The sequence below is a fragment of the Oncorhynchus tshawytscha genome, linkage group LG01, assembly GCF_018296145.1.
Source record: "Oncorhynchus tshawytscha isolate Ot180627B linkage group LG01, Otsh_v2.0, whole genome shotgun sequence".
NCBI lineage: Eukaryota > Metazoa > Chordata > Actinopteri > Salmoniformes > Salmonidae > Oncorhynchus > Oncorhynchus tshawytscha.
The window spans coordinates 63887815-63906705 of record NC_056429.1 but is presented as its reverse complement, the minus strand read 5'-3'; the positions used below and the strand labels follow the sequence as shown (position 1 = coordinate 63906705).

General features: G+C 42.6%; 1 protein-coding gene across 1 annotated transcript; it reads right to left on the bottom strand.

Moving 5' to 3' along the window:
• Window positions 1-812: 812 nt before the first annotated feature.
• On the bottom strand, window positions 813-3315 carry nkx1.2la (NK1 transcription factor related 2-like,a). The gene is made up of 2 exons (XM_024422313.2): window positions 2862-3315; window positions 813-1642 (listed from the first exon to the last, which is right to left on the bottom strand). The coding sequence occupies exons 1-2, from the start codon at window positions 3076-3078 to the stop codon at window positions 1020-1022; spliced, it is 840 nt and encodes a 279-aa protein (XP_024278081.2). The 5' UTR covers window positions 3079-3315; the 3' UTR covers window positions 813-1019.
• Between the last annotated feature and the right edge of the window lie 15576 nt (window positions 3316-18891).

Below are 18891 nucleotides of genomic sequence, written 5' to 3'. Positions count from 1 at the left end.
AGGTAGTAGAACCCTTGAAGTCTAATCTTTCTTATCCAAGAGATGGCAGTCAATGAAAAACATTCTGAATTTATTGGATGGAGGCATCGTTGATAAAAAACAATTACAATTATCTGCACTAAAGAGAGCCGCTCTTTCAACAACACTCATCTCAAGTGCATCATCACCACAAACATGCACCCTAGTAATATACTGTATATATTTCTTAAATCCTGAATTGAGCAATTGAGTCGGTCCTTGCAAACTAAATATTTTTTGTAGTTGTGTAAAAATCAAATGTTTGACATCAATAACATGGAGCTATACTGGCCTGAAGGAGATACAGAATCGAGTCAAATTAATTTGATCTGCGATTAAACCTCCTTCACCAGCTTGGCATCAAGGATCGTAGTTCATTCTGTGACAGTCTAAATGATCTATGTTTTTTTGCACAATTAATTCCATCTCGCTTCTAACCACCCGAAACAAAAAACATAATTCATAATATATTAGGACTATATGTTGTACATATGTTTTTAATTTCAATGTTTTCATTATCAGATATGAACAGTGAAAGCATGTGAGTGAGACCCTACAGATCTACAGCAAGGAGAGATGGGGTTTTTATCATGCCACATTTTGCTCCTGACAGATTCAAATACAGGGAAAGAGAAAACAGGATATTGGTTAAGTTCACTATTCTTGCCGACAATCTCTATAGTACATACACTCTACATACAGCAGTTTTTTCGTATTACATTGCTGCAGAGGAATTCGATGAATAGAAGCTGTATCAACATCATCAGATATACTAATGACAAATAGTCTTGTTCACCACCCATATATCTGAAAAGAAGCCTTACATATCAGGCTCCTTCAGATGAGGTTTCTCCATCATCTTAACAAATCATTTAAGGGTGAAGACTGATGTCTGTCATTAGGTCTATGGACAGACCATTTTAAAAAATTACACTTTTGTGAGAGTCCAATAATTACAATCACAATGTGACCAAGTCGCAGGAGATGAAGCAGGGCATGTCTCATAAATGTGGAGTAAAGTAGGACGGCTGGAGATGGTAACCATTGGGTAAGAAGGGATGTAACATCCCTCCAGTGGACGACAAAGGAACCGCACCATCAGTATGAAAGATCATGTTCCCAGAGCTGAAAGACGGGAAAGTTTGGTAATTGGCTGAACTCGACACACAAGTCACAGGACTTGGGTTGATACTGACCAAAGAGTTGGGCCCGGGTGGCATTGTGCTGTCCGCACCCGGGTTCTGTTTCTTCCACTTGGTTCTTCTGTTCTGGAACCAGATCTTGACCTGCGTCTCAGTGAGGCTGAGGGACAGAGCCAGGTTGAGTCTCTCACACACAGACAGGTATCTCGTAGAGCGGAATTTGTTCTCCAGAGCCACCAGTTGTTCATAGGTGAAGGCAGTTCTTGCGCGTCGCGGCTTGGCACAACCAAGATCCGAGCGCCGCCGTTTGTGGGGCAAGAGGTCATGTGTGGCTGAAGTTTCGGCGCTGCTGCTGATGCTGTCCACGTCCCCCTCTATTTGCTCCTCTGGCTCAGTCGCTGAGTGTCCTAAAAGTGGGTTGCTGGCAGTTACCTGGTGCTTGAGATCCTCGCTACTTGAACGGTCAGTCTTTGTGTGTTCGCCTGTGAACACAGACATTAACATTAGTACTGTAAATGTGCTTTTCAAGAGCTAATCCAATTCCCTGCAAATGTTCATGTTTTTGATCTCATACATAGGGAAATAAGATCTCAAAAAGCGGCAGCATGTTGATAAGGAAGTGCATACATGTGCCAAGTGGAAAGTGGTGCTGAATGGACAGTGCCACCTGAGCACCCCTCTTCTCTAGAGCCATATCTCCCACTTAAACTATGTTTACAGTAGCTTGTTTGAGATCTATGCATAAAGTAAGAATGAAAAAAAGAAAGTATGATCCCTTAAATGGAACATAATAGAATATTAATTAAAGACTGAACATTTCCAATGTGTGAAATCCTTAACACCTATAAAAAGTCGAAAATAGGCCTACCTAATAGCGTAACTGTAAAATGTGTTTGATTAAAATATGAGAGTTGTGCGAGTGGAACGAAGCAAGGGTTAAGAAGGGGACTATGGTGGCTTGGCCTCTAATCCCTAAATCATTTATAAATCACAAATCGCCTCAAATGTCATGTTGCGGAGAGAAATCCCAGCTAAATCCTGCTCCACCATCTACCCATGACGTGCTAATGGAGTTTCATATTTGTGGGTGGATCGATAAATGTCATCTATTTAAAGGGAAGTTTTAATCGAACGATATTTAGGATCAGACATGGATGTGGTTTGAAGTTTGTACCTGCAAGGTGCTGGAGGGAGATATGCAGGATGCAGTAATGGGATATCGATCAAAGCGAGCGAAGGCATCCTCAATGGGACGATTTAAACAATTATCTGGCCAGTCTGTCCCAATGCCAATCACACACCGGGCTGTGGGCGCAACCCTTTGTGGGTTTCTTAAAAGGAAACCTAGCCTTGGAAATTAAGGGAAGGTCATAAAGAGATGACAACATTTGACCTGATATAAAATAGCCACTCTTAGTTGGTCAGTGAACCAATAAGCTATACGGGTTTCTTATATTGGCTATTAGGCCTATATCGTGTAAACTATGGACATAGTATGTATTTTATCCCTTGTGTTCAAAATACATTATATGGACATAAGTCATGTAATAATGCAAAACACATTATTCTGAACTGAATTAATAAAACACACTACATTGGCTTCAAACGTTTGATCCACAACGTTCCCTTAAAACAAAAAAGAACAGAAGATATAGCCATATCAAAAAGGCGTTATTGTCTGTAGTTTTGTGGTATCTTTACCTGCTTCCATGCGCTCAAGTGGCTCCTCTCCATCTGCGCCAGTGTCCGCTTCTAAATGTGCCAGTCCTGCGTTCAGCAAAGGAAGCTTGTCCTTTGTTGGAGAAAGTTCGCTTTTCTTCTTCCTATTAAATTTCTTTGGATCCAATATGTCAATTATAGAAAAAGAAATCCTATGACTAGATGTCATTTTCACATTAGAATCCTTGGAATCCAACATCCTTTGTAATCCCTCTAAATTGATCAAAGAGAAGAGGTGGGAACTCGCGCTTGATATTACGCGTCTGGGTAAGCACTTGGCATACTTTCTGCACTTTAAACGTTCAAATGGCAGTCACACAAAGTGCACCTGCCCTCAGATGTCTTTGTCAGTCTGGACAAGTAGTGGTCGGTGAGGGAGGTTAGTGAGATCTTTAAAGCATCTGTCCTCTCCGCTCGATTCGAAGAGACGCGGTTTCTGGCTCCCACGTGACAGCCACGTTAGCGTTTCACACAACCTCTTGTAGTTGGTTTAAAACGTTCGTCGATAATCACCCATATTATTAAATCCAATGACATCCGACCCTTTACTGAAAGAGAATAGGTGACAAGTTGCTAAATAAAACTGTACGAGCGACTCTGCTGCAATTTAAAGAATAGGTGATACAATTCTCGATTTCCCCTCTATAATTCGTTTTTATTATTATTATCTGTAAAAAGTTTGAGTGTTTGAGAGTTTTAAAATGTTGTTTAGTCATTTTTGCCATGTAGGCACATTTTGCTGTTGCTGTATTCAAAAGGGACACAAAGATAGCCTATGCACAGTACACACGACAAAAAAATAAAGCGAGACCTCATTCAGCATTACGCATCTAATAGGTACATAGTTTGGCTTGTTTGGAATAGATTTCCAATACTAATAGTTTTGGATAACCCAACAGTCCTGTATTCTAATTATATCCTAATGTGCATTATATATTATACAAATTAACTATATGATCCACATGATTACAGGCAGGTCTGCGCCACAATATGAGCAAACGCAGTATGTATATTGTCTGATTATTTACTCTGGTTTTGTGATAGATTCATGTTCACAATCAATCGATGGCCTTTAAAGCTCGTGTCGAACTCATTCCACAGAGGGCCGAGTGTCTGTGGGTTTTCGCTCCTCTCTTGTATTTGATTGATGAACTAAGGTCACTAATTAGTAAGACACTCCCCTCACCTGGTTGTCTAGGTCTTAATTGAAAGGAAAAACCCAAAACCCGAAGACTCTCGGTCCTCTGTGGATTGGGTTTGACACATCTGCTCGATAGAATTGAATGCACATACATAGGATTGTTTTAAACATTGATGCCTATGACCGAAACGGTGAAACCATCACTGGATCAATATTCCCAGCGAGTGTCCCCCACTGATAAAACTGGAAATCATTACAATGCGTCGCTTCGGTTAGGAGGCCAAACCATAGCTAAAATGTAGCCCATTAGAAGTATTATTGCTTGATTGGCCCTTTTAGAAATATATTTTATATGATATTGAAATAATGAATGCTAGTTAATTAGGGACCTAGGGAGTAACTAGCCCCCCCCCCTAAGAACAATGTCTAAATGCTGACACAAAAAAAGCAACCTTTAGGAAACAAATTGGTATGTGGATGAAGGTCATGCTTACACAAATAAATTATTAAGGGAAATAAATGGCTACAGTTTACACTTTTTTAGTTATTTCATGAAATGGGGCTGCCCCCACCCACCCCATTTAATCAGTTTTATTTAGAAATGATTTAATAATTTATACTTAAAAGCTAAGTTTAGTTGTCTTATTTTAATTCATTATATATATATTGAATTTAATTTAACCTTTATTTAACCAGGTAGGCCAGTTGAGAACAAGTTCTCATTTACATCTGCGACCTGGCCAAGATAAAGCAAAGCAGTGCAACAAAAACAACAACACAGAGTTAAATATTGTAGCGAACCTCACAGACAGCTGTGTGTTATGTGTTAGGCTATTAGTTGGTTGTGTTGTACTTACCAGTACCCAGTGTTCGCGGTGTCCGACATGCCAATCAACCTGCTATCTGCCAATCATGGCAATGCCTGGAATGTTCTGATGCCGGGCATCCTGGTGGTTGGCGGAGTGGCGTGGAGGGGGGGTTGGGCAGGGGGATGGAGCATTGGAAGTTAATACCAGGTTTACCATTGTTCTTTCTCTTATGTCTGGGCGTCACAAGAGAAGGTGTGGGCTGTGGCCAAACAGTAGCCTGTGTAAAGTTGGGTTAATAAACCGTCAATTCGTAAACTCAACCCTCTGTCTGGACAATTGGTATTTTATGATCAAGTCAGGTCATTACAATATAAACAAACATACAGTTAATAGTACAATATAAACATCTATGTACACTGTGTGTAAATGCAGAAGAGTAGGGAGGTAAGGCAATAAATAGGCCATAGAGGTGAAATAATTACAATTTAGCATTAGCATTAATGATTTGTATAAAATATGGGGGATATGGGTGTTGCACATGTCTCCATTAATATCCACACTGTGAGGAGATGTGATGTAATGTCCCTCTTTTTAACTCACCTGCACATTAATTATCTTTCTTCTTTCTTTGTTGTTCCTTTCCATACAATCCATTATGTACAATTGCACTAAATATGATTTGAATAATGAAAGAGTTTCAATGCAAGCAGTCTTTAAAATTACATTCAGGAGCAAAAGATTTTCAATAGTTGTTTTTAATTCATTATTATTTTATATAATAATAATATTGGAATTGAATATAAATAATAACATTAAATAACATTGGAAAATGACATTTAATAACAATAACTTAACTGCTTAACTCAGTGTAACATTGATGTGGCAACTCTCGTATGCTCTGCTATTGCACAATTCTAATTTGTACCTGTAGGTCATAAATAAAGCTAGCCCCAGTAGCATTGGAGCACAATTCATGATCCCACCTCCTGCACTGCTCACACCTAATCCAGTCCCCACCTGTGACTGAAAACAGGGGGGGAGATGCCAATTGAAAAGCTATCTTTTTAAAACATAGATAGCTATCTGGCTATATGACATAAAAAGCTGTGTAAAATAGCTAAAAGGCTATAAAGTTGCATTAACTGTAAAGATATCAGTCACTAGTCAAAACATTTAAAACTGAAATTAAGTTATCTTTTTTATGTATTTTGCCTCAGATGATTTGGTAGTAAGGTTGCTAGCTAGTACTCCTAGCAGCTTATGATAACTTGCTAGCTGGCTAGCATTTATTGCTAGTGAATTAGAATAAACTAGCGCTAACGGGGCTAGTCATTGTCTAAATGACAGGTAGAAACACATTCATAACCATAAAGGGGTAACTAGCCCCCTAGTAGGGGGTGCGAGTTATCCTCATCCAACAAATACAATTATTTTTAAAAATCTCTCCAAATGGAAAAAAAGAAGATCAACTTACCAAAAAATTGTTTTGTCGAAATATCTCAAAAAGTTGTGATGACACAGAGGACATTTTTTGTTCAGCCAGAACAGTGACAGCCAGGGAAAGAGTTGGGGAAATTATTTGGTGACATCTTGTGGTCTTTATGTGATCTACTACCCTATTATAGGCACAGTAATTATTTAGGAACTTAGAAATGTTAGTCTCTTGTCACTTTTAGGAAACAACGGTAAAACACTGTGTGTTGTGTGTGGGTGTGTGTGTGGGTGTGTGGGTGTGTGTGTGTGTGTGTTGCAACTTTCATTATAGTTGACATTCCATTCTTTGAATACTTCCCAGCTACAAAAGTGGATCTGGGCCGATTCCGGCTGAGAGTCGGGGCACTCAGCTGAGAGTCAGACTCGGCTGATGTCATGTGGTCCGAGTCTGGGCCGCCTTCGTCCGTATTACTTGTGGCTAGGATGCAGGGATTGAGCTCGGGCCGATTCCGGTGTGAGTTATCTGTTCTGAATTATGTACTTGGGGCTCGGGACGATTCCGGTGAGAGTTATCTGGCCCAAATGTATATATTACTTTACTTGGGGCTCAGGCCGATCCTGGTGTGAGTTATCTGGCCCAAATTTATTACTTGGGGCTCGGGCTGATTGGGGCTACTCTCTGGCAGATGATTACATGAGCTGCTTTATATAAATAACATTTCATCATTTATTTTTCCATATTTTCCCATTGTTTCTGTGATCAAAAAATACAATTTACATTTAAATTAAATTCTTCAAGAGTCCTGTTTAAGTAGTATTTTAGTATTTTGATACTTGATAAGCATTAAAAACGTTGTAGCTGGAGCCTCCTGAGTGGCGCAGCTGTCTAAGACACTACATCGCAGTGCAAACTGCGTTGCTACAGATGCTGATTCGAGACTCCTGCCGGCCGTGACCGGGAGACCCATGAGGAGTCCGAGTTAGGGAGGGTTAGGTCAGCCGGGATGTCCTTGTTCCATCGCGCTGTAGCGACTCCTGTGGCGGGCCAGGCGCATACACAAGCAACTGGTGTATGGTGTTTCGTCCGACACAAAAGTTTTTTTTTGGATGGGTATAATTTGTATGTATAAAATGTATAATAGTAATATTTAAAATGACTAAATTGGGTAATTTTGTATACATTTATTTCAATTTGCATTGGGCCTCTTCTGACGGAAACGGGCCGATTCTGGGCAGTCATTCATTTTGATTCCGGGCCGAGTCCGACACCTGATTCCAGGCCGATTCAATCAGTTCCAGCCCCCCGGAAGAGGGCCGTTCTGGGCCGATTCCTCATTGCTAGCTGGGTTCAAACAGCGTGTTACATTATTCCAAATTGGAAAATTAGTGTCCATTTGTCAGGTTGTTTTTGCTAGCTAGCTACCAACGGGGCACAGAGCTCAATTAGAGTTCTATTCCACGTTGGTTCAACATCATTTCATTGAAATGACATGGAAACAATGTTGATTCAACCCGTGTGTGCCCATTTGGTAGCTTCCTTCAGTTCAAGGTATGCGAGTGCCAAATTATGCAGACAAGCCCAAATGGGCAGAGTTTACCCAGAGATCTGTATATAGTGACGAGATGGTCATGTCTCTGCTCTAGTTTATAAACCCAATAAGTTTCCATTTTGGACAGATTTTGGTGAGAGTGAATCCCCTCGCTTTGCCTCTTCCTATCTGGCTTACCCCTGGTTAATACCCACACAACATGTTTTAGCGATACGCAAGTGCAAAATATGAACCAGGCTCAATGCAACGAATGCAACTATTTCAAACTAGGCAAAGCGGCCCCACCTATAGGCCGAGCCTGTCCATTTACAGCAGGTGTCAGACTCATTCCACAGAGAGCCGAGTGTCTTTGGGTTTTCACTCCTCCCTTGTACAAGAATGATGAATTAAGGTCACTAATAGGTAAATAACTCTCCTCACCTGGTTGTCCAGGTCCTAACTGAACGGAAAAAACAAAGACACTAGGCCTCCATTGAATGAATTTGACTTGCCTGAATTATAGTGAGTACTTTACATGCACAGTAATAATTCAATATTAAACTGATTGTGGCAGTATGCAATAGTCATGTAAAAACCTTACTCTGCTTATCTCAATCAAAATTGAAGCATGCATATATATGCCTATTAAAACATCTTGTTTTATGAGCAATCTTTCAAATTTTTCCTGCGTGTGTGCTTGCACCAGTGGGATGGGCCTTCCTCTTTGGCGCGAGTGAAGTGAATTCAGAACAACTGAATGTATACATTTTAGACACAAACCTGGTTGCCTCTGCCACGAGGCTGAAACTTGGCCGCAAGTGGATCCTCCAGCAAAACAATAAACCCAAGTACACATCAAAATCCACAAAGACCAACAAAAACCAACATTTTGCAATGACCAGCCTCCGGACTTGAAAACCTGTGGTTAAATTGAAAAGGGCAGTCCATAAGTGCAGATGTAGGATATCAAGGATCTGGAAGGATTCTGTATGGAGGAATGGTTTAAGATCCCTGGCAATGTGTTCAACTCATAAAACGTTTGAGAAAAAGGCTCAGTGCCGTTATCCTCGCAAGGTCCGGTATTGAAAGGTATTGAAAACAGGGGTGTCAATAATTTTGACCCCTACCTTTTTGAGTAAAAAAAGTATTAATTGTTTAACAAAATCTCTTTCTCTGTTATACACATGCCACAACTGCAGAAGAAGTTGCATCTGAGCTAACTGAAGCTATGGCATATGCATCACATTGGCTTGAACAGTCATGTCCCACTGGGCAAGAACATTTCACTGTCATTTCAACATCAAAAATGAAACATGATGACATTGAATCAACATGGAAAACGGATTGGATTTGAAAAGAGTCATCAACATAAGGGAATCAGTCTTTTTTTCCAATGACATGGTGAAATGTTTTGTTGATTCCGCGTTGAATTCAGGTTAGTTGACAAATCGACCAAATATACGTAAATTAAAAAAATAGACGTTGAAAAAAATCTGTGTGCAGTGGGATCTTAGTTTATAAATGATTAAATGTGAACAAAACGGTCGGTATGTGTTTCTCGGTAAGTAAAAAGCATGTACTGTAACTTTTCCTGACATTTTCTATTAAGGCAGAAACAATCAAGGGCAGTAATGTCGCTGTTAAAGAGTGAGTGGGATCATTTGGAATGAAAATTCCTTAGCTCTCGCTTCCGGGTGGGAATATCACGTGACAATATCTACCACAAAACGTATGTGAGGTCCTACCAGTGCACTCTTAATGGGTGAAGGAGGCAAACAGAAGGGCTATTACACTGTGGTCATGTCTGTTAGAGAGGAAGGGGACCAAAATGAAGTTTACACACTGTTATTAAATGATTTCCATAATTCTTCCCCATCTTCCATTTCCTCCCTGGACCTGCGTAGTTTATCACTATACGTCAGTCGTAGTCCGGTGGACTGGCATGATCCATAGTAATTACATAGTCAAACGTTTGTTAATGCAGCTTCGACTGAGTAGCCTGTCTACATTAGCATGGGTATGGCGATGGCACAGCTATTACTGTAGGGACTCCATATGAATAGAGCACTGCACCGCCGGAGGTTTACAACTTGATGTAAATGGGCCCAGTAGCCAAACATCTGTGTGCGTTAGGCCAGGACACAAAGCACGTCCCCGGGGATATAGAGGGACCAGGTAGACATCAGAGAACGGTGACAGTAGCTGGCCTATTGGGCAGACCCAAAGATCAGAGAGGGACCCCAGACCTAGCCAGAGCTTCCAGGGTGCCAGTGGGGAGCAGGCTTCCATCCAGGATCTCCCTTCCAGGGCCAATAAAGTCATTACCTCATCAGGGAGGCTGCCCCAGTTTGCTAAATGTCAGATCATTTGTCTAATGGCAGGAGTCACATTTTGAGGTGGGATACCATTGACTGGCTATTGTGTCTCTTTTGTCCTCCTATCTCCTCTGTCCCAATGTAAAGTGCAGCACACAAAGAGGATGAGTGAGTGTTAGGTACTATCAGAGGTACTTGTTAGCTCCACTGTGCCTCCTTGTTACGTTACAGCCTTATTCTAAAATAGATTAAATAAATAAAAACCCTCAGCAATCTACATACAATAACCCATAATGACAAAGTGAAAACAGATTTTTGGAATTTTTTGCAATGTATAAAACAAAAAAACAGAAATACTTGATTTACATAAATATTCAGACCCTTCACTATGAAACTGGGAATGGAGCTCAAGTGCATCCTGTTTCCATTGATCATCCTTGAGATGTTTTTAGAACTTGATTGGAGTCCACCTGTGGTAAATTCAATTGATTGGACATTGTTTGGAAAGGCACACACTCTATATAAGGTCCCACAGATGACAGTGTATGTCAGTGCAAAAACCAAGCCATGAGGTCGAATGAATTGTCCATAGAGCTCCGAGACAGGATTGTGTCGAGGCACAGATCTGGGGAAGGGTACCAACAGATTTCTGCAGCATTGAAGGTCCCCAGGAACACAGTGGCCTCCATCATTCTTCAATGGAAGAAGTTTGGAACCACCAAGAATTCCTAGAGCTGGCCTCCCGGCCAAACTGAGCAATCTGGGGAGAAGGGCCTTGGTCAGGGAGGTGACCAACAAACTGATAGTCTCTATGACAGTCCTCCAGAGTTCCTCTGTGGAGATGGGAGAACCATCTCTGTAGCACTCCACTCATCAGGCCTTTATGTTAGAGTGGCCAGACGGAAGCCACTCCTCAGTAAAAGGCACATGACAGCTCGAATAAAGCTGTAACATAACAAAATGTGAAAAAAGTCAAGGGGTCTGAATACTTTCCGAAGGCACTGTACATCTAAGCAGACACAAATGCAAGAAGTGAGTGATTGTGTATGATTTATTATGGCTTTTAGAAAACCCTAAATTCAAGGAAACTTATTCTCACAATTCTGCAACCCAGCATACTTCCCTGAATTACTGGCACCAATTCTACTGGCACCTTTTCTGATGTGAGTGCAAAGCAAAATCCCATCCCAAAGCAAACCAAACCGAGGCAAGCCATGCGCCATACAAATATCACCTCCCCTAACACTATGTCTCTGTTGGCTGCAGTGAGACCTTTTATTGATATAGTACAACACCTTCCATTAGCACAGGTTTGGTTATGCCTAGTCTCCACACCACACCTATGGGCACCACCAGACCTGGAGTTGGAGATCTCTGCTTTAGTTTGACTGTGACTACAAGGTCAGTGGCATTGCCCAGTAATTGTCCTAACGGCCTCTGTACCTGTCGGGGGGGGAGTTGAGAGTTTTTCATTACGGCCGGGACGGGTGAGTGCCTCTGGCAGATGCTGACAGGCAGCAGATGTGTAAAGTTGGGGTTGATTTGTAATGGGGTTGACTATCGTCGGAGGGGACGGAGGGCGACGTGAGGGGGTGGGAGGGGTAAATTACAATGAGGGACACTGTCAGTCAAGGAATGGTGAGGTAAAGGTCAGTTCAACTTGTCCTGTTTAGCGATAACAACATATATGCCACAAGGGGACAAAAAGATAGAAAAACCTCAACTTATTTGACTAAATAATCATAGACGTTTATGTCCAAGCATCCCCCACAACAAGTAACAGGGTATCTTCAACAGGGTAGATACAACAAACAACCTAGCCTTCAAGGTGAGTGCAATGGACCAGGGTCTAGAGACCACCACAATAAGACTAGAACAATATAAAGTATGGATCAAAAACACTTTAGATGTGGGCCAGACCCAATATGCAAGATCATAGAGATGAGAAGCAAAGCTACCACCATTTTCTATCAATGCACTCTCATTTCCCCCCGGAGCAGCAGTGACAAAGTATGAGGAAGGCCTTGATTTGTATTGGCTTCTGTCCTACTGAAAACACACAAATATTCATGCTTTTCCTCAGGCATTTACAGCCTCACACCACTGCAGGTATGTAACATGGCATCAGACAGAAATAATGGCACTGCTCCAATACATCTATGTTGATAGTAATAGGTTACCCATAGGCTTTTTCGTTGTCATTGTAAATCATCTACTCATTCAATTTCGCTCTTCCAAAACCTTTTAATTTAGATCACAGATTATTCATCTGTCAAGGCTCTAGTCAATGTTATATGTTTTACCTCTGTAAGTAACATGCCCTCTGAACCAAAATGAAAGAGTATTTCATGTCAACTCTTGCGTAGAAAATAGCATGGATTGTGTCTTCTGTGGCTTGGCGGCTAAACTGTGAGGTTAAACGCTGACAACGGTTCAGTAGCCGAGGTGGCTATGTAAACACACACACACAGTTCCAAGCTCGAGAACTTGCTGCCATCCTTCTAGAGGCAGAGGTCTGTGTGTAATAGCTGGCAGCTGTGGTGGCTCTACTGTCAGTCAATGCTAGCATTGATTAGCCATTGTTCTGAGAAGGTCACATCATAATTCATTAGCAATAATGATTCCCCCGACGCCACCTGCACTCCTTCACTCGATTGCCCCATGAAATAACGAGTGACTATCACGCTGCAGCGCACCAAACAGTGTGTATCCGCCATATAAAGGCAAGAGCTATTAGTTACATTATTTAAATGGGCCTGTTTAAACCTGGGGAACTGTCTTTATGAAGGGCAATTAGGCACTAACCACAATTGATCATTCATACTAATTACAATTAGGAAATATAAATACTGGGGATGGGATTTGTCATCGTTGAGCTGCTGAAGGGGAGCAGCGGAGGATGAGGCAGAGCATGCGTGATGTAAAGTCTGGGGACGAGGTGACATTTATCTCCATCTAGTGTAGAAACAGATTGTTTTTGTCCCTTTATATTTCTCCATTGACCGTTGTCTCTTTTTTGCTTCTATGTCCTTGCCAAATACTATGTCATCGGGTAGCTACAGTGGTCCTAAAACTGCACCTGGAATTGAATAATGACACTGAATTGTTGTGTATTGTCATTGTAAATGATTCAATGTGTATGAATGACAATCAAATGTGAATTTAAAAAAGAGGACTATTTTGTATCTGTTCTTCTCAAGGTGACATCTGTCCAGTGTCTCTCAGTTCGGTCGATCAGTTCGCATCGAGGATCCAATATCAAATAAAATAAAATAACATTTCAGTGTGACATAAACAACAACACAGAGATACACATGGAATAAACGTACAGTCAATAACACAATAGAAATGTCTATATACAGTGTCTGCAAATGAGGTAAGATTAGGGAGGTAAGGCAATAAATAGGCCGTAGTGGCGAAGTAATTACAATTTAGCAATTAAACGCTAAATGCTTAGTTATGAGCCCTTTCCCAACAACGCAGAGTTGAAAAAATGAGCATAAAAAAAATAGGAAATAGTAACGCAATAAAATAACAACAATTAGACTATATATAAAAACTACCAGTACAGAGTCAATGTGCAGGGGTATGATGTAATTGAGGTAATATGTACATGTAGGTAGGGGTAAAAGTGACGAGGCAAACAGGATAGACAATAAACAGAGTAGCAGCAGCGTGTGTGAAGTGTGTGAAAGTGTGTCCATGAGAGTCAGTGCAAAAAAAAGTGTCAATGCAAATAGTCTGGGTCGCCATTTGATTAACTGTTCAGTCTTATGGCTTGGGGGTAGAAGCTTTTCAGGAGCCTTTTGGTCCCAGACTTGGCGTTCCGGTACCGCTTTCCATTCGGTAGCAGAGAGAACTGTCTGTGACTTGGGTGGCTGGTGTCTTTGACAATGCAATACTGACGTTCCCTCCTTATATCATGGACTATCCAGACCATTGAATTCTCAACATTGAATGAGATTTCATCAGAATGCAGGCATCAGGAGTTACCTGATTGACTGTTGGGTCATACTGGTTTAGTCCATCGAACAACCAATAGAAAACTAATCAGAGATGTTCTCATCCATGTGTCATCTGTCATTTGAGTCAGGTCAAAGTGCTAATGAAATCTGTGGCCTTGACCTCTGTGTTCTCTCAAGGTCAATACTCAAGACCTTTGAACTTGGTGTCTGCACCCCTGAGGGACAGAACGTCTAAGCTAGTCCAAACCCTACTCAGAAACTGCCACTATAGTCCTCCATTTGGGTTTATAATGGCCGGTGATTGGGTGACACGGGAAGAAGTAACATATCCAATTCATCATCCATTGGATTGACCTCTTGTTGGATGGGAATTTTTGGAGATTACATCTTAAATCAATTGCATATGTACTGTAACTATCCAGTGGACACACCTGCATTACCAAGATGACATATACATCAAAGGCCTAGACTCTGCTTTGTTCAAAGCAAAGACAGCATTCTGATTTGAATACAAACCCACTGTCATGGTGGCAGTGCAAATAGACTAATTTTAAAAATCAGCCATGCATTACTGGAAGGTGGTGTGTTGATTCATATGGCAGAGTCTTGGAGTTTTATTGTGTTATTCCCTGGGGGATTTTTTAAATTAATCGTGTGTGTGGGGGGGGTTGTCTGACTGCTTTATTCCCTCTGTCATGTTCCTGTGTTGGAGCTAGCCCATCTCTCTCACAGTGTGTGCTGAATGTCTACAGAGGTCAAAGGTTGTTGACTGAGTTAAGAAAGAGAATGACGGGGAAAGATGAACTATTCATGGGAATGAAGGGCAGATCCTGCACAACAAAAACATTACACCTGACCCCTCCCACCCCGGACACACACAGACACACACACACACACACACACACACACACACACACACACACACACACACACACACACACACACACACACACACACACACACACACACACACACACAGGCCACCCGACCCTATCTCTCCTCCCTCTTTTCCCATTCCTCAATCTTAACAGACTGACTCGTCCCAGTCCCATTGAGGCTGGTCTTATGTATTGGTAAACTTGACTATTCCATGATGTATAAATGTGTCAAAGTATTACGAAATACAATATTGATCAAATACAATTCCACATTCAATTTAAACTATACTGTACATCCACAATGTGTAACTTAAGTAATTCAGGAAAACATCAAATCATTTGAACCATTTACATTTGAGTCATTTAGCAGACGCTCTTATCCAGAGTAAGTAGTGAGTGCATACATTTTCATACTGTGGAACTGTTAAATGTGAGTGAGAAATGTTGAATGATGACACCATCATCCTGACTATGTATTTCCCTCTCTGGTCTAGACCCTATCATGCGGGCTGTTCTGTACCGCGAGGCCCTTGTTGAGGGTAGTGTAATTACTACACTGAGCGCTGGATCAGTGAAGCTTCTCTAATCAATAAAGTCTTCATCAGCCATTTCCCCCGATGGTCCTCCCTCATTTCTCCCCTAATCGTTCTTTTTCATCAAACAAGGTGTGTGTGTGTGTGTTTTCGATTTCTAGCTAGTGTTCCATTTCAACCCCCTCCCTCTCAATGGACTGGGGATATCAGATTGCTAATGGAACTTTGGCAACACATGGCCGAGGGAACCTTTCACAACAAACGTGACAGTGACCTTTGACAGTGCACTGGATTGTTGATCTATCCACACTTTAGCTGCCCCAAGAAACACTCACCTCTGACACTTCACACTGCTGTTTGAATTCAACAGAAACTTGCACAGAACCCCCCTTTCAAAATAATAGGCAGGCTTCAATTGAATGGAACAAATCCCACCTCCAGACAACAGTAAAGGGTTTAACATGGGAGCTTTTCACCAATTGTGTAGCAGGCAGTATACACAGATGCACTCCTCCACAGCAACGTACAGTAAAATGACTACCACAGCCAAATACTAGCATAAGAACAAGTATCAGAAACAGATGTATTTTTAAGTAAATTGACCTGACATTCACAATCATATAAAAACAAACTGTAATAACTCCACATCCACCCAGTCAGGATAAAGTGTTTTAACAGGGTGACCGTTCCACCCCCTAACCTTCACTCCCTGGCTCCCCAGCCCCTTGGTCCATGACTCTGTCAAAGACCCAGAATTATTGGGGTGTAATTGCTCTCCTTTAGCCATTATTGCCCTTCACTGATAGTAAATCAGTATGGTCCGTCTCCTCTCCCCTCCTTTTCTCTCAAGGGAGACCAGGGGGGCCGGGCGGCTGCCTCCAGATGCCTCCCCTCAGTCCCCTGCCACAGCATGGCTGGTCTCTGCAGGCATCACTACCCATGTGGAGCACCTATGGCCCGCCCCTCTCCTCTCACCCCTCTTCTTTGCACCCACCTCCTCCTCTCATCTCGCCCCTCTCTCTGCTCAACAAAAAGTGATGTGTCACACAAAATGGCTACCGTGCACACCCAGGTGGGTATCATCAAACATTGGTGGTGGATGAGGTCCTTCACTACAGATTTGGTAAGAAGAGTGGTATGTGTAAAAGTTGTCAATTCATAAATTAATTCATTCATTCATTCATACCATCAGTGAATTTAAACCTTTGACTTCTGCTCGTGTGTCTGGGAAGAATGTCTGGGGTCTAGTTCCCATTCTAAAATACCCCCATCAGAGATGTTATTTGTTTATCTAATAAGGACAGTGTGTGCACAATGTTTGGACAGCGCCTGTGTTTATTGTGTGCTTGCGTGGCCAATGTGTGTATGTGTGTAGTACAGTGTCTGTGTATTTATGTGAGTGTATCTCCAGTGATTTTTCTAATCCCCTACACCAGGGGTAATCAACTCTTAGCCTACAAGGTCCGGAGCCTGCTAGTTTTCTGTTCTACTTAATTATTAATTGCACACACCTGGTGTCCCAGGTCAGTCCCTGATTAGAGGGGAACAATGAAAAAAATGCATTTGAACTGGCTTCGAGGTCTAGAGTTGAGTTTGTCCCATATTTCTCCTTATGCTATATAACGCACTACCCTACTACACTCTCACACACACCACACAATGCCAAACTACCACATGACATGAGCCCTCAACATCAAGGTGAAGAGGGTTTAGAATGGCACAGGAGGAGAGGGCGTTGTTTGTAAATTATTTTGTACATATTGTTTCTGCCACCATCTCTTATGACCCGAAAAGAGCTTCTGGATATCAGAACAGTGATTACTCACCTCGAACTGGACAAAGATTTTTCGGACCGAAAGGATTTACTCCAGATACCCGACCAGGCCATAATCCCCATCATTCGCTTGAAGAGAAGTCGCCGATACAGTAGGTTTGGGTACCTTGTGAGAATTCGTCGGCGAGTGAGTAACCCGCCTTTACCATCCGTCCTATTGGCCAACATGCAATCAATTGAGAATAAACTGGATGAGCTCCGTTCAAGACTACCCTACCAACAGGACATTAAAAACAGTAATATTGTCACGCCCTGGTCAAAGTATTTTGTGTTTATCTTTATGTATTTGGTCAGGCCAGGGTGTGGCATGGGGTTTTTGTAATTGTGGTGTGTTTGTCTTGGGGTTTTGGTGGTGGTATTGGGATTGTAGCTTAGTGGGTTGTCTAGCAAAGTCTATGGCTGTCTGGAGTGGTTCTCAATCAGAGGCAGGTGCTTATCGTTGTCTCTGATTGGGAACCATATTTAGGCAGCCATATTCTTTGAGTTTGTCGTGGGTGATTGTCCTTAGTGTCCTATGTGTACTCTCTGTTAGTTGCACCAGATAGGCTGTTTCGGTTTCGTTTATTGTTTTTTGTAAGTTCGTGTTTCTTTGTTGTATTAAACATGGATCGCAATCGACACGCTGCAGTTTGGTCCGACTCTCCTTCATCACCACTAGAAAACCGTTACAGAATCACCCACCAACCAAGGACCAAGCGGCGTGGTAAACAGAGGCAGCAGCAACAGCAGCAGCAGGAGAAGCGACAGGTGCAGCAGGAGCAACAGCAGCAGCAGCAAAGGCAGCAGCAGGAGCAAAGGCAGCAGCAGGAGAAGCAACAGAGGCAGCAGCAGCATTGGGAGAGGCTGCACTCTTTGGATAAATGGACTTGGGAGGAGATCCTTGACGGACAAGGACCCTGGGCAGAGCCATGGATGGAATTGGAGCTGTCGGCGAAGCAGAGTGCTGAGTCTGAGAGTGTGGAGGATGTATTGGACAGAGTAGAAAGAAAGGTGTGGGCTTGGCATAGCATGCACGGCATACCAGTGCCAGCACCACGCATCAGGCCTACAGTGCGTCCCACCTGTTCAGCGCTGCCGGAGCTTTTCTCCTCTACAGCGCTGCTGGAGTCTCCCGCCTGTTCAGCGCAGCCAGAGCCTTTCTCCTCTCCTGCGCGGCCGGAGTCTCCCGCCTGTTCAGCGCAGCCAGTCTGCACGGAGCTGCCGGTCTGCACGGAGCTGTCAGTCTGCACGGAGCTGCCAGTCTGCACGGAGCTGCCAGTCTGCACGGAGCTACCAGTCTGCAAGGAGCTGCCAGTCTGTAAGGAGCTGCCAGTCTGCACGGAGCCGCCAGAGCTGTCAGTCTGCATGAAGCAGCCAGAGATGTCAGTCTGCATGGAGCAGCCAGTCTGCAAGGAGCTGTCAGTCTGCAAGGAGCTGTCAGTCTGCAAGGAGCTGTCAGTCTGCACGGAGCTGCCAGTCTGCACGGAGCTGCCAGTCTGCACGGAGCTGCCAGTCTGCACAGAGCTGCCAGTCTGTAAGGAGCTGCCAGTCTGCACGGAGCCGCCAGAGCTGTCAGCCTACATGGAGCAGCCAGA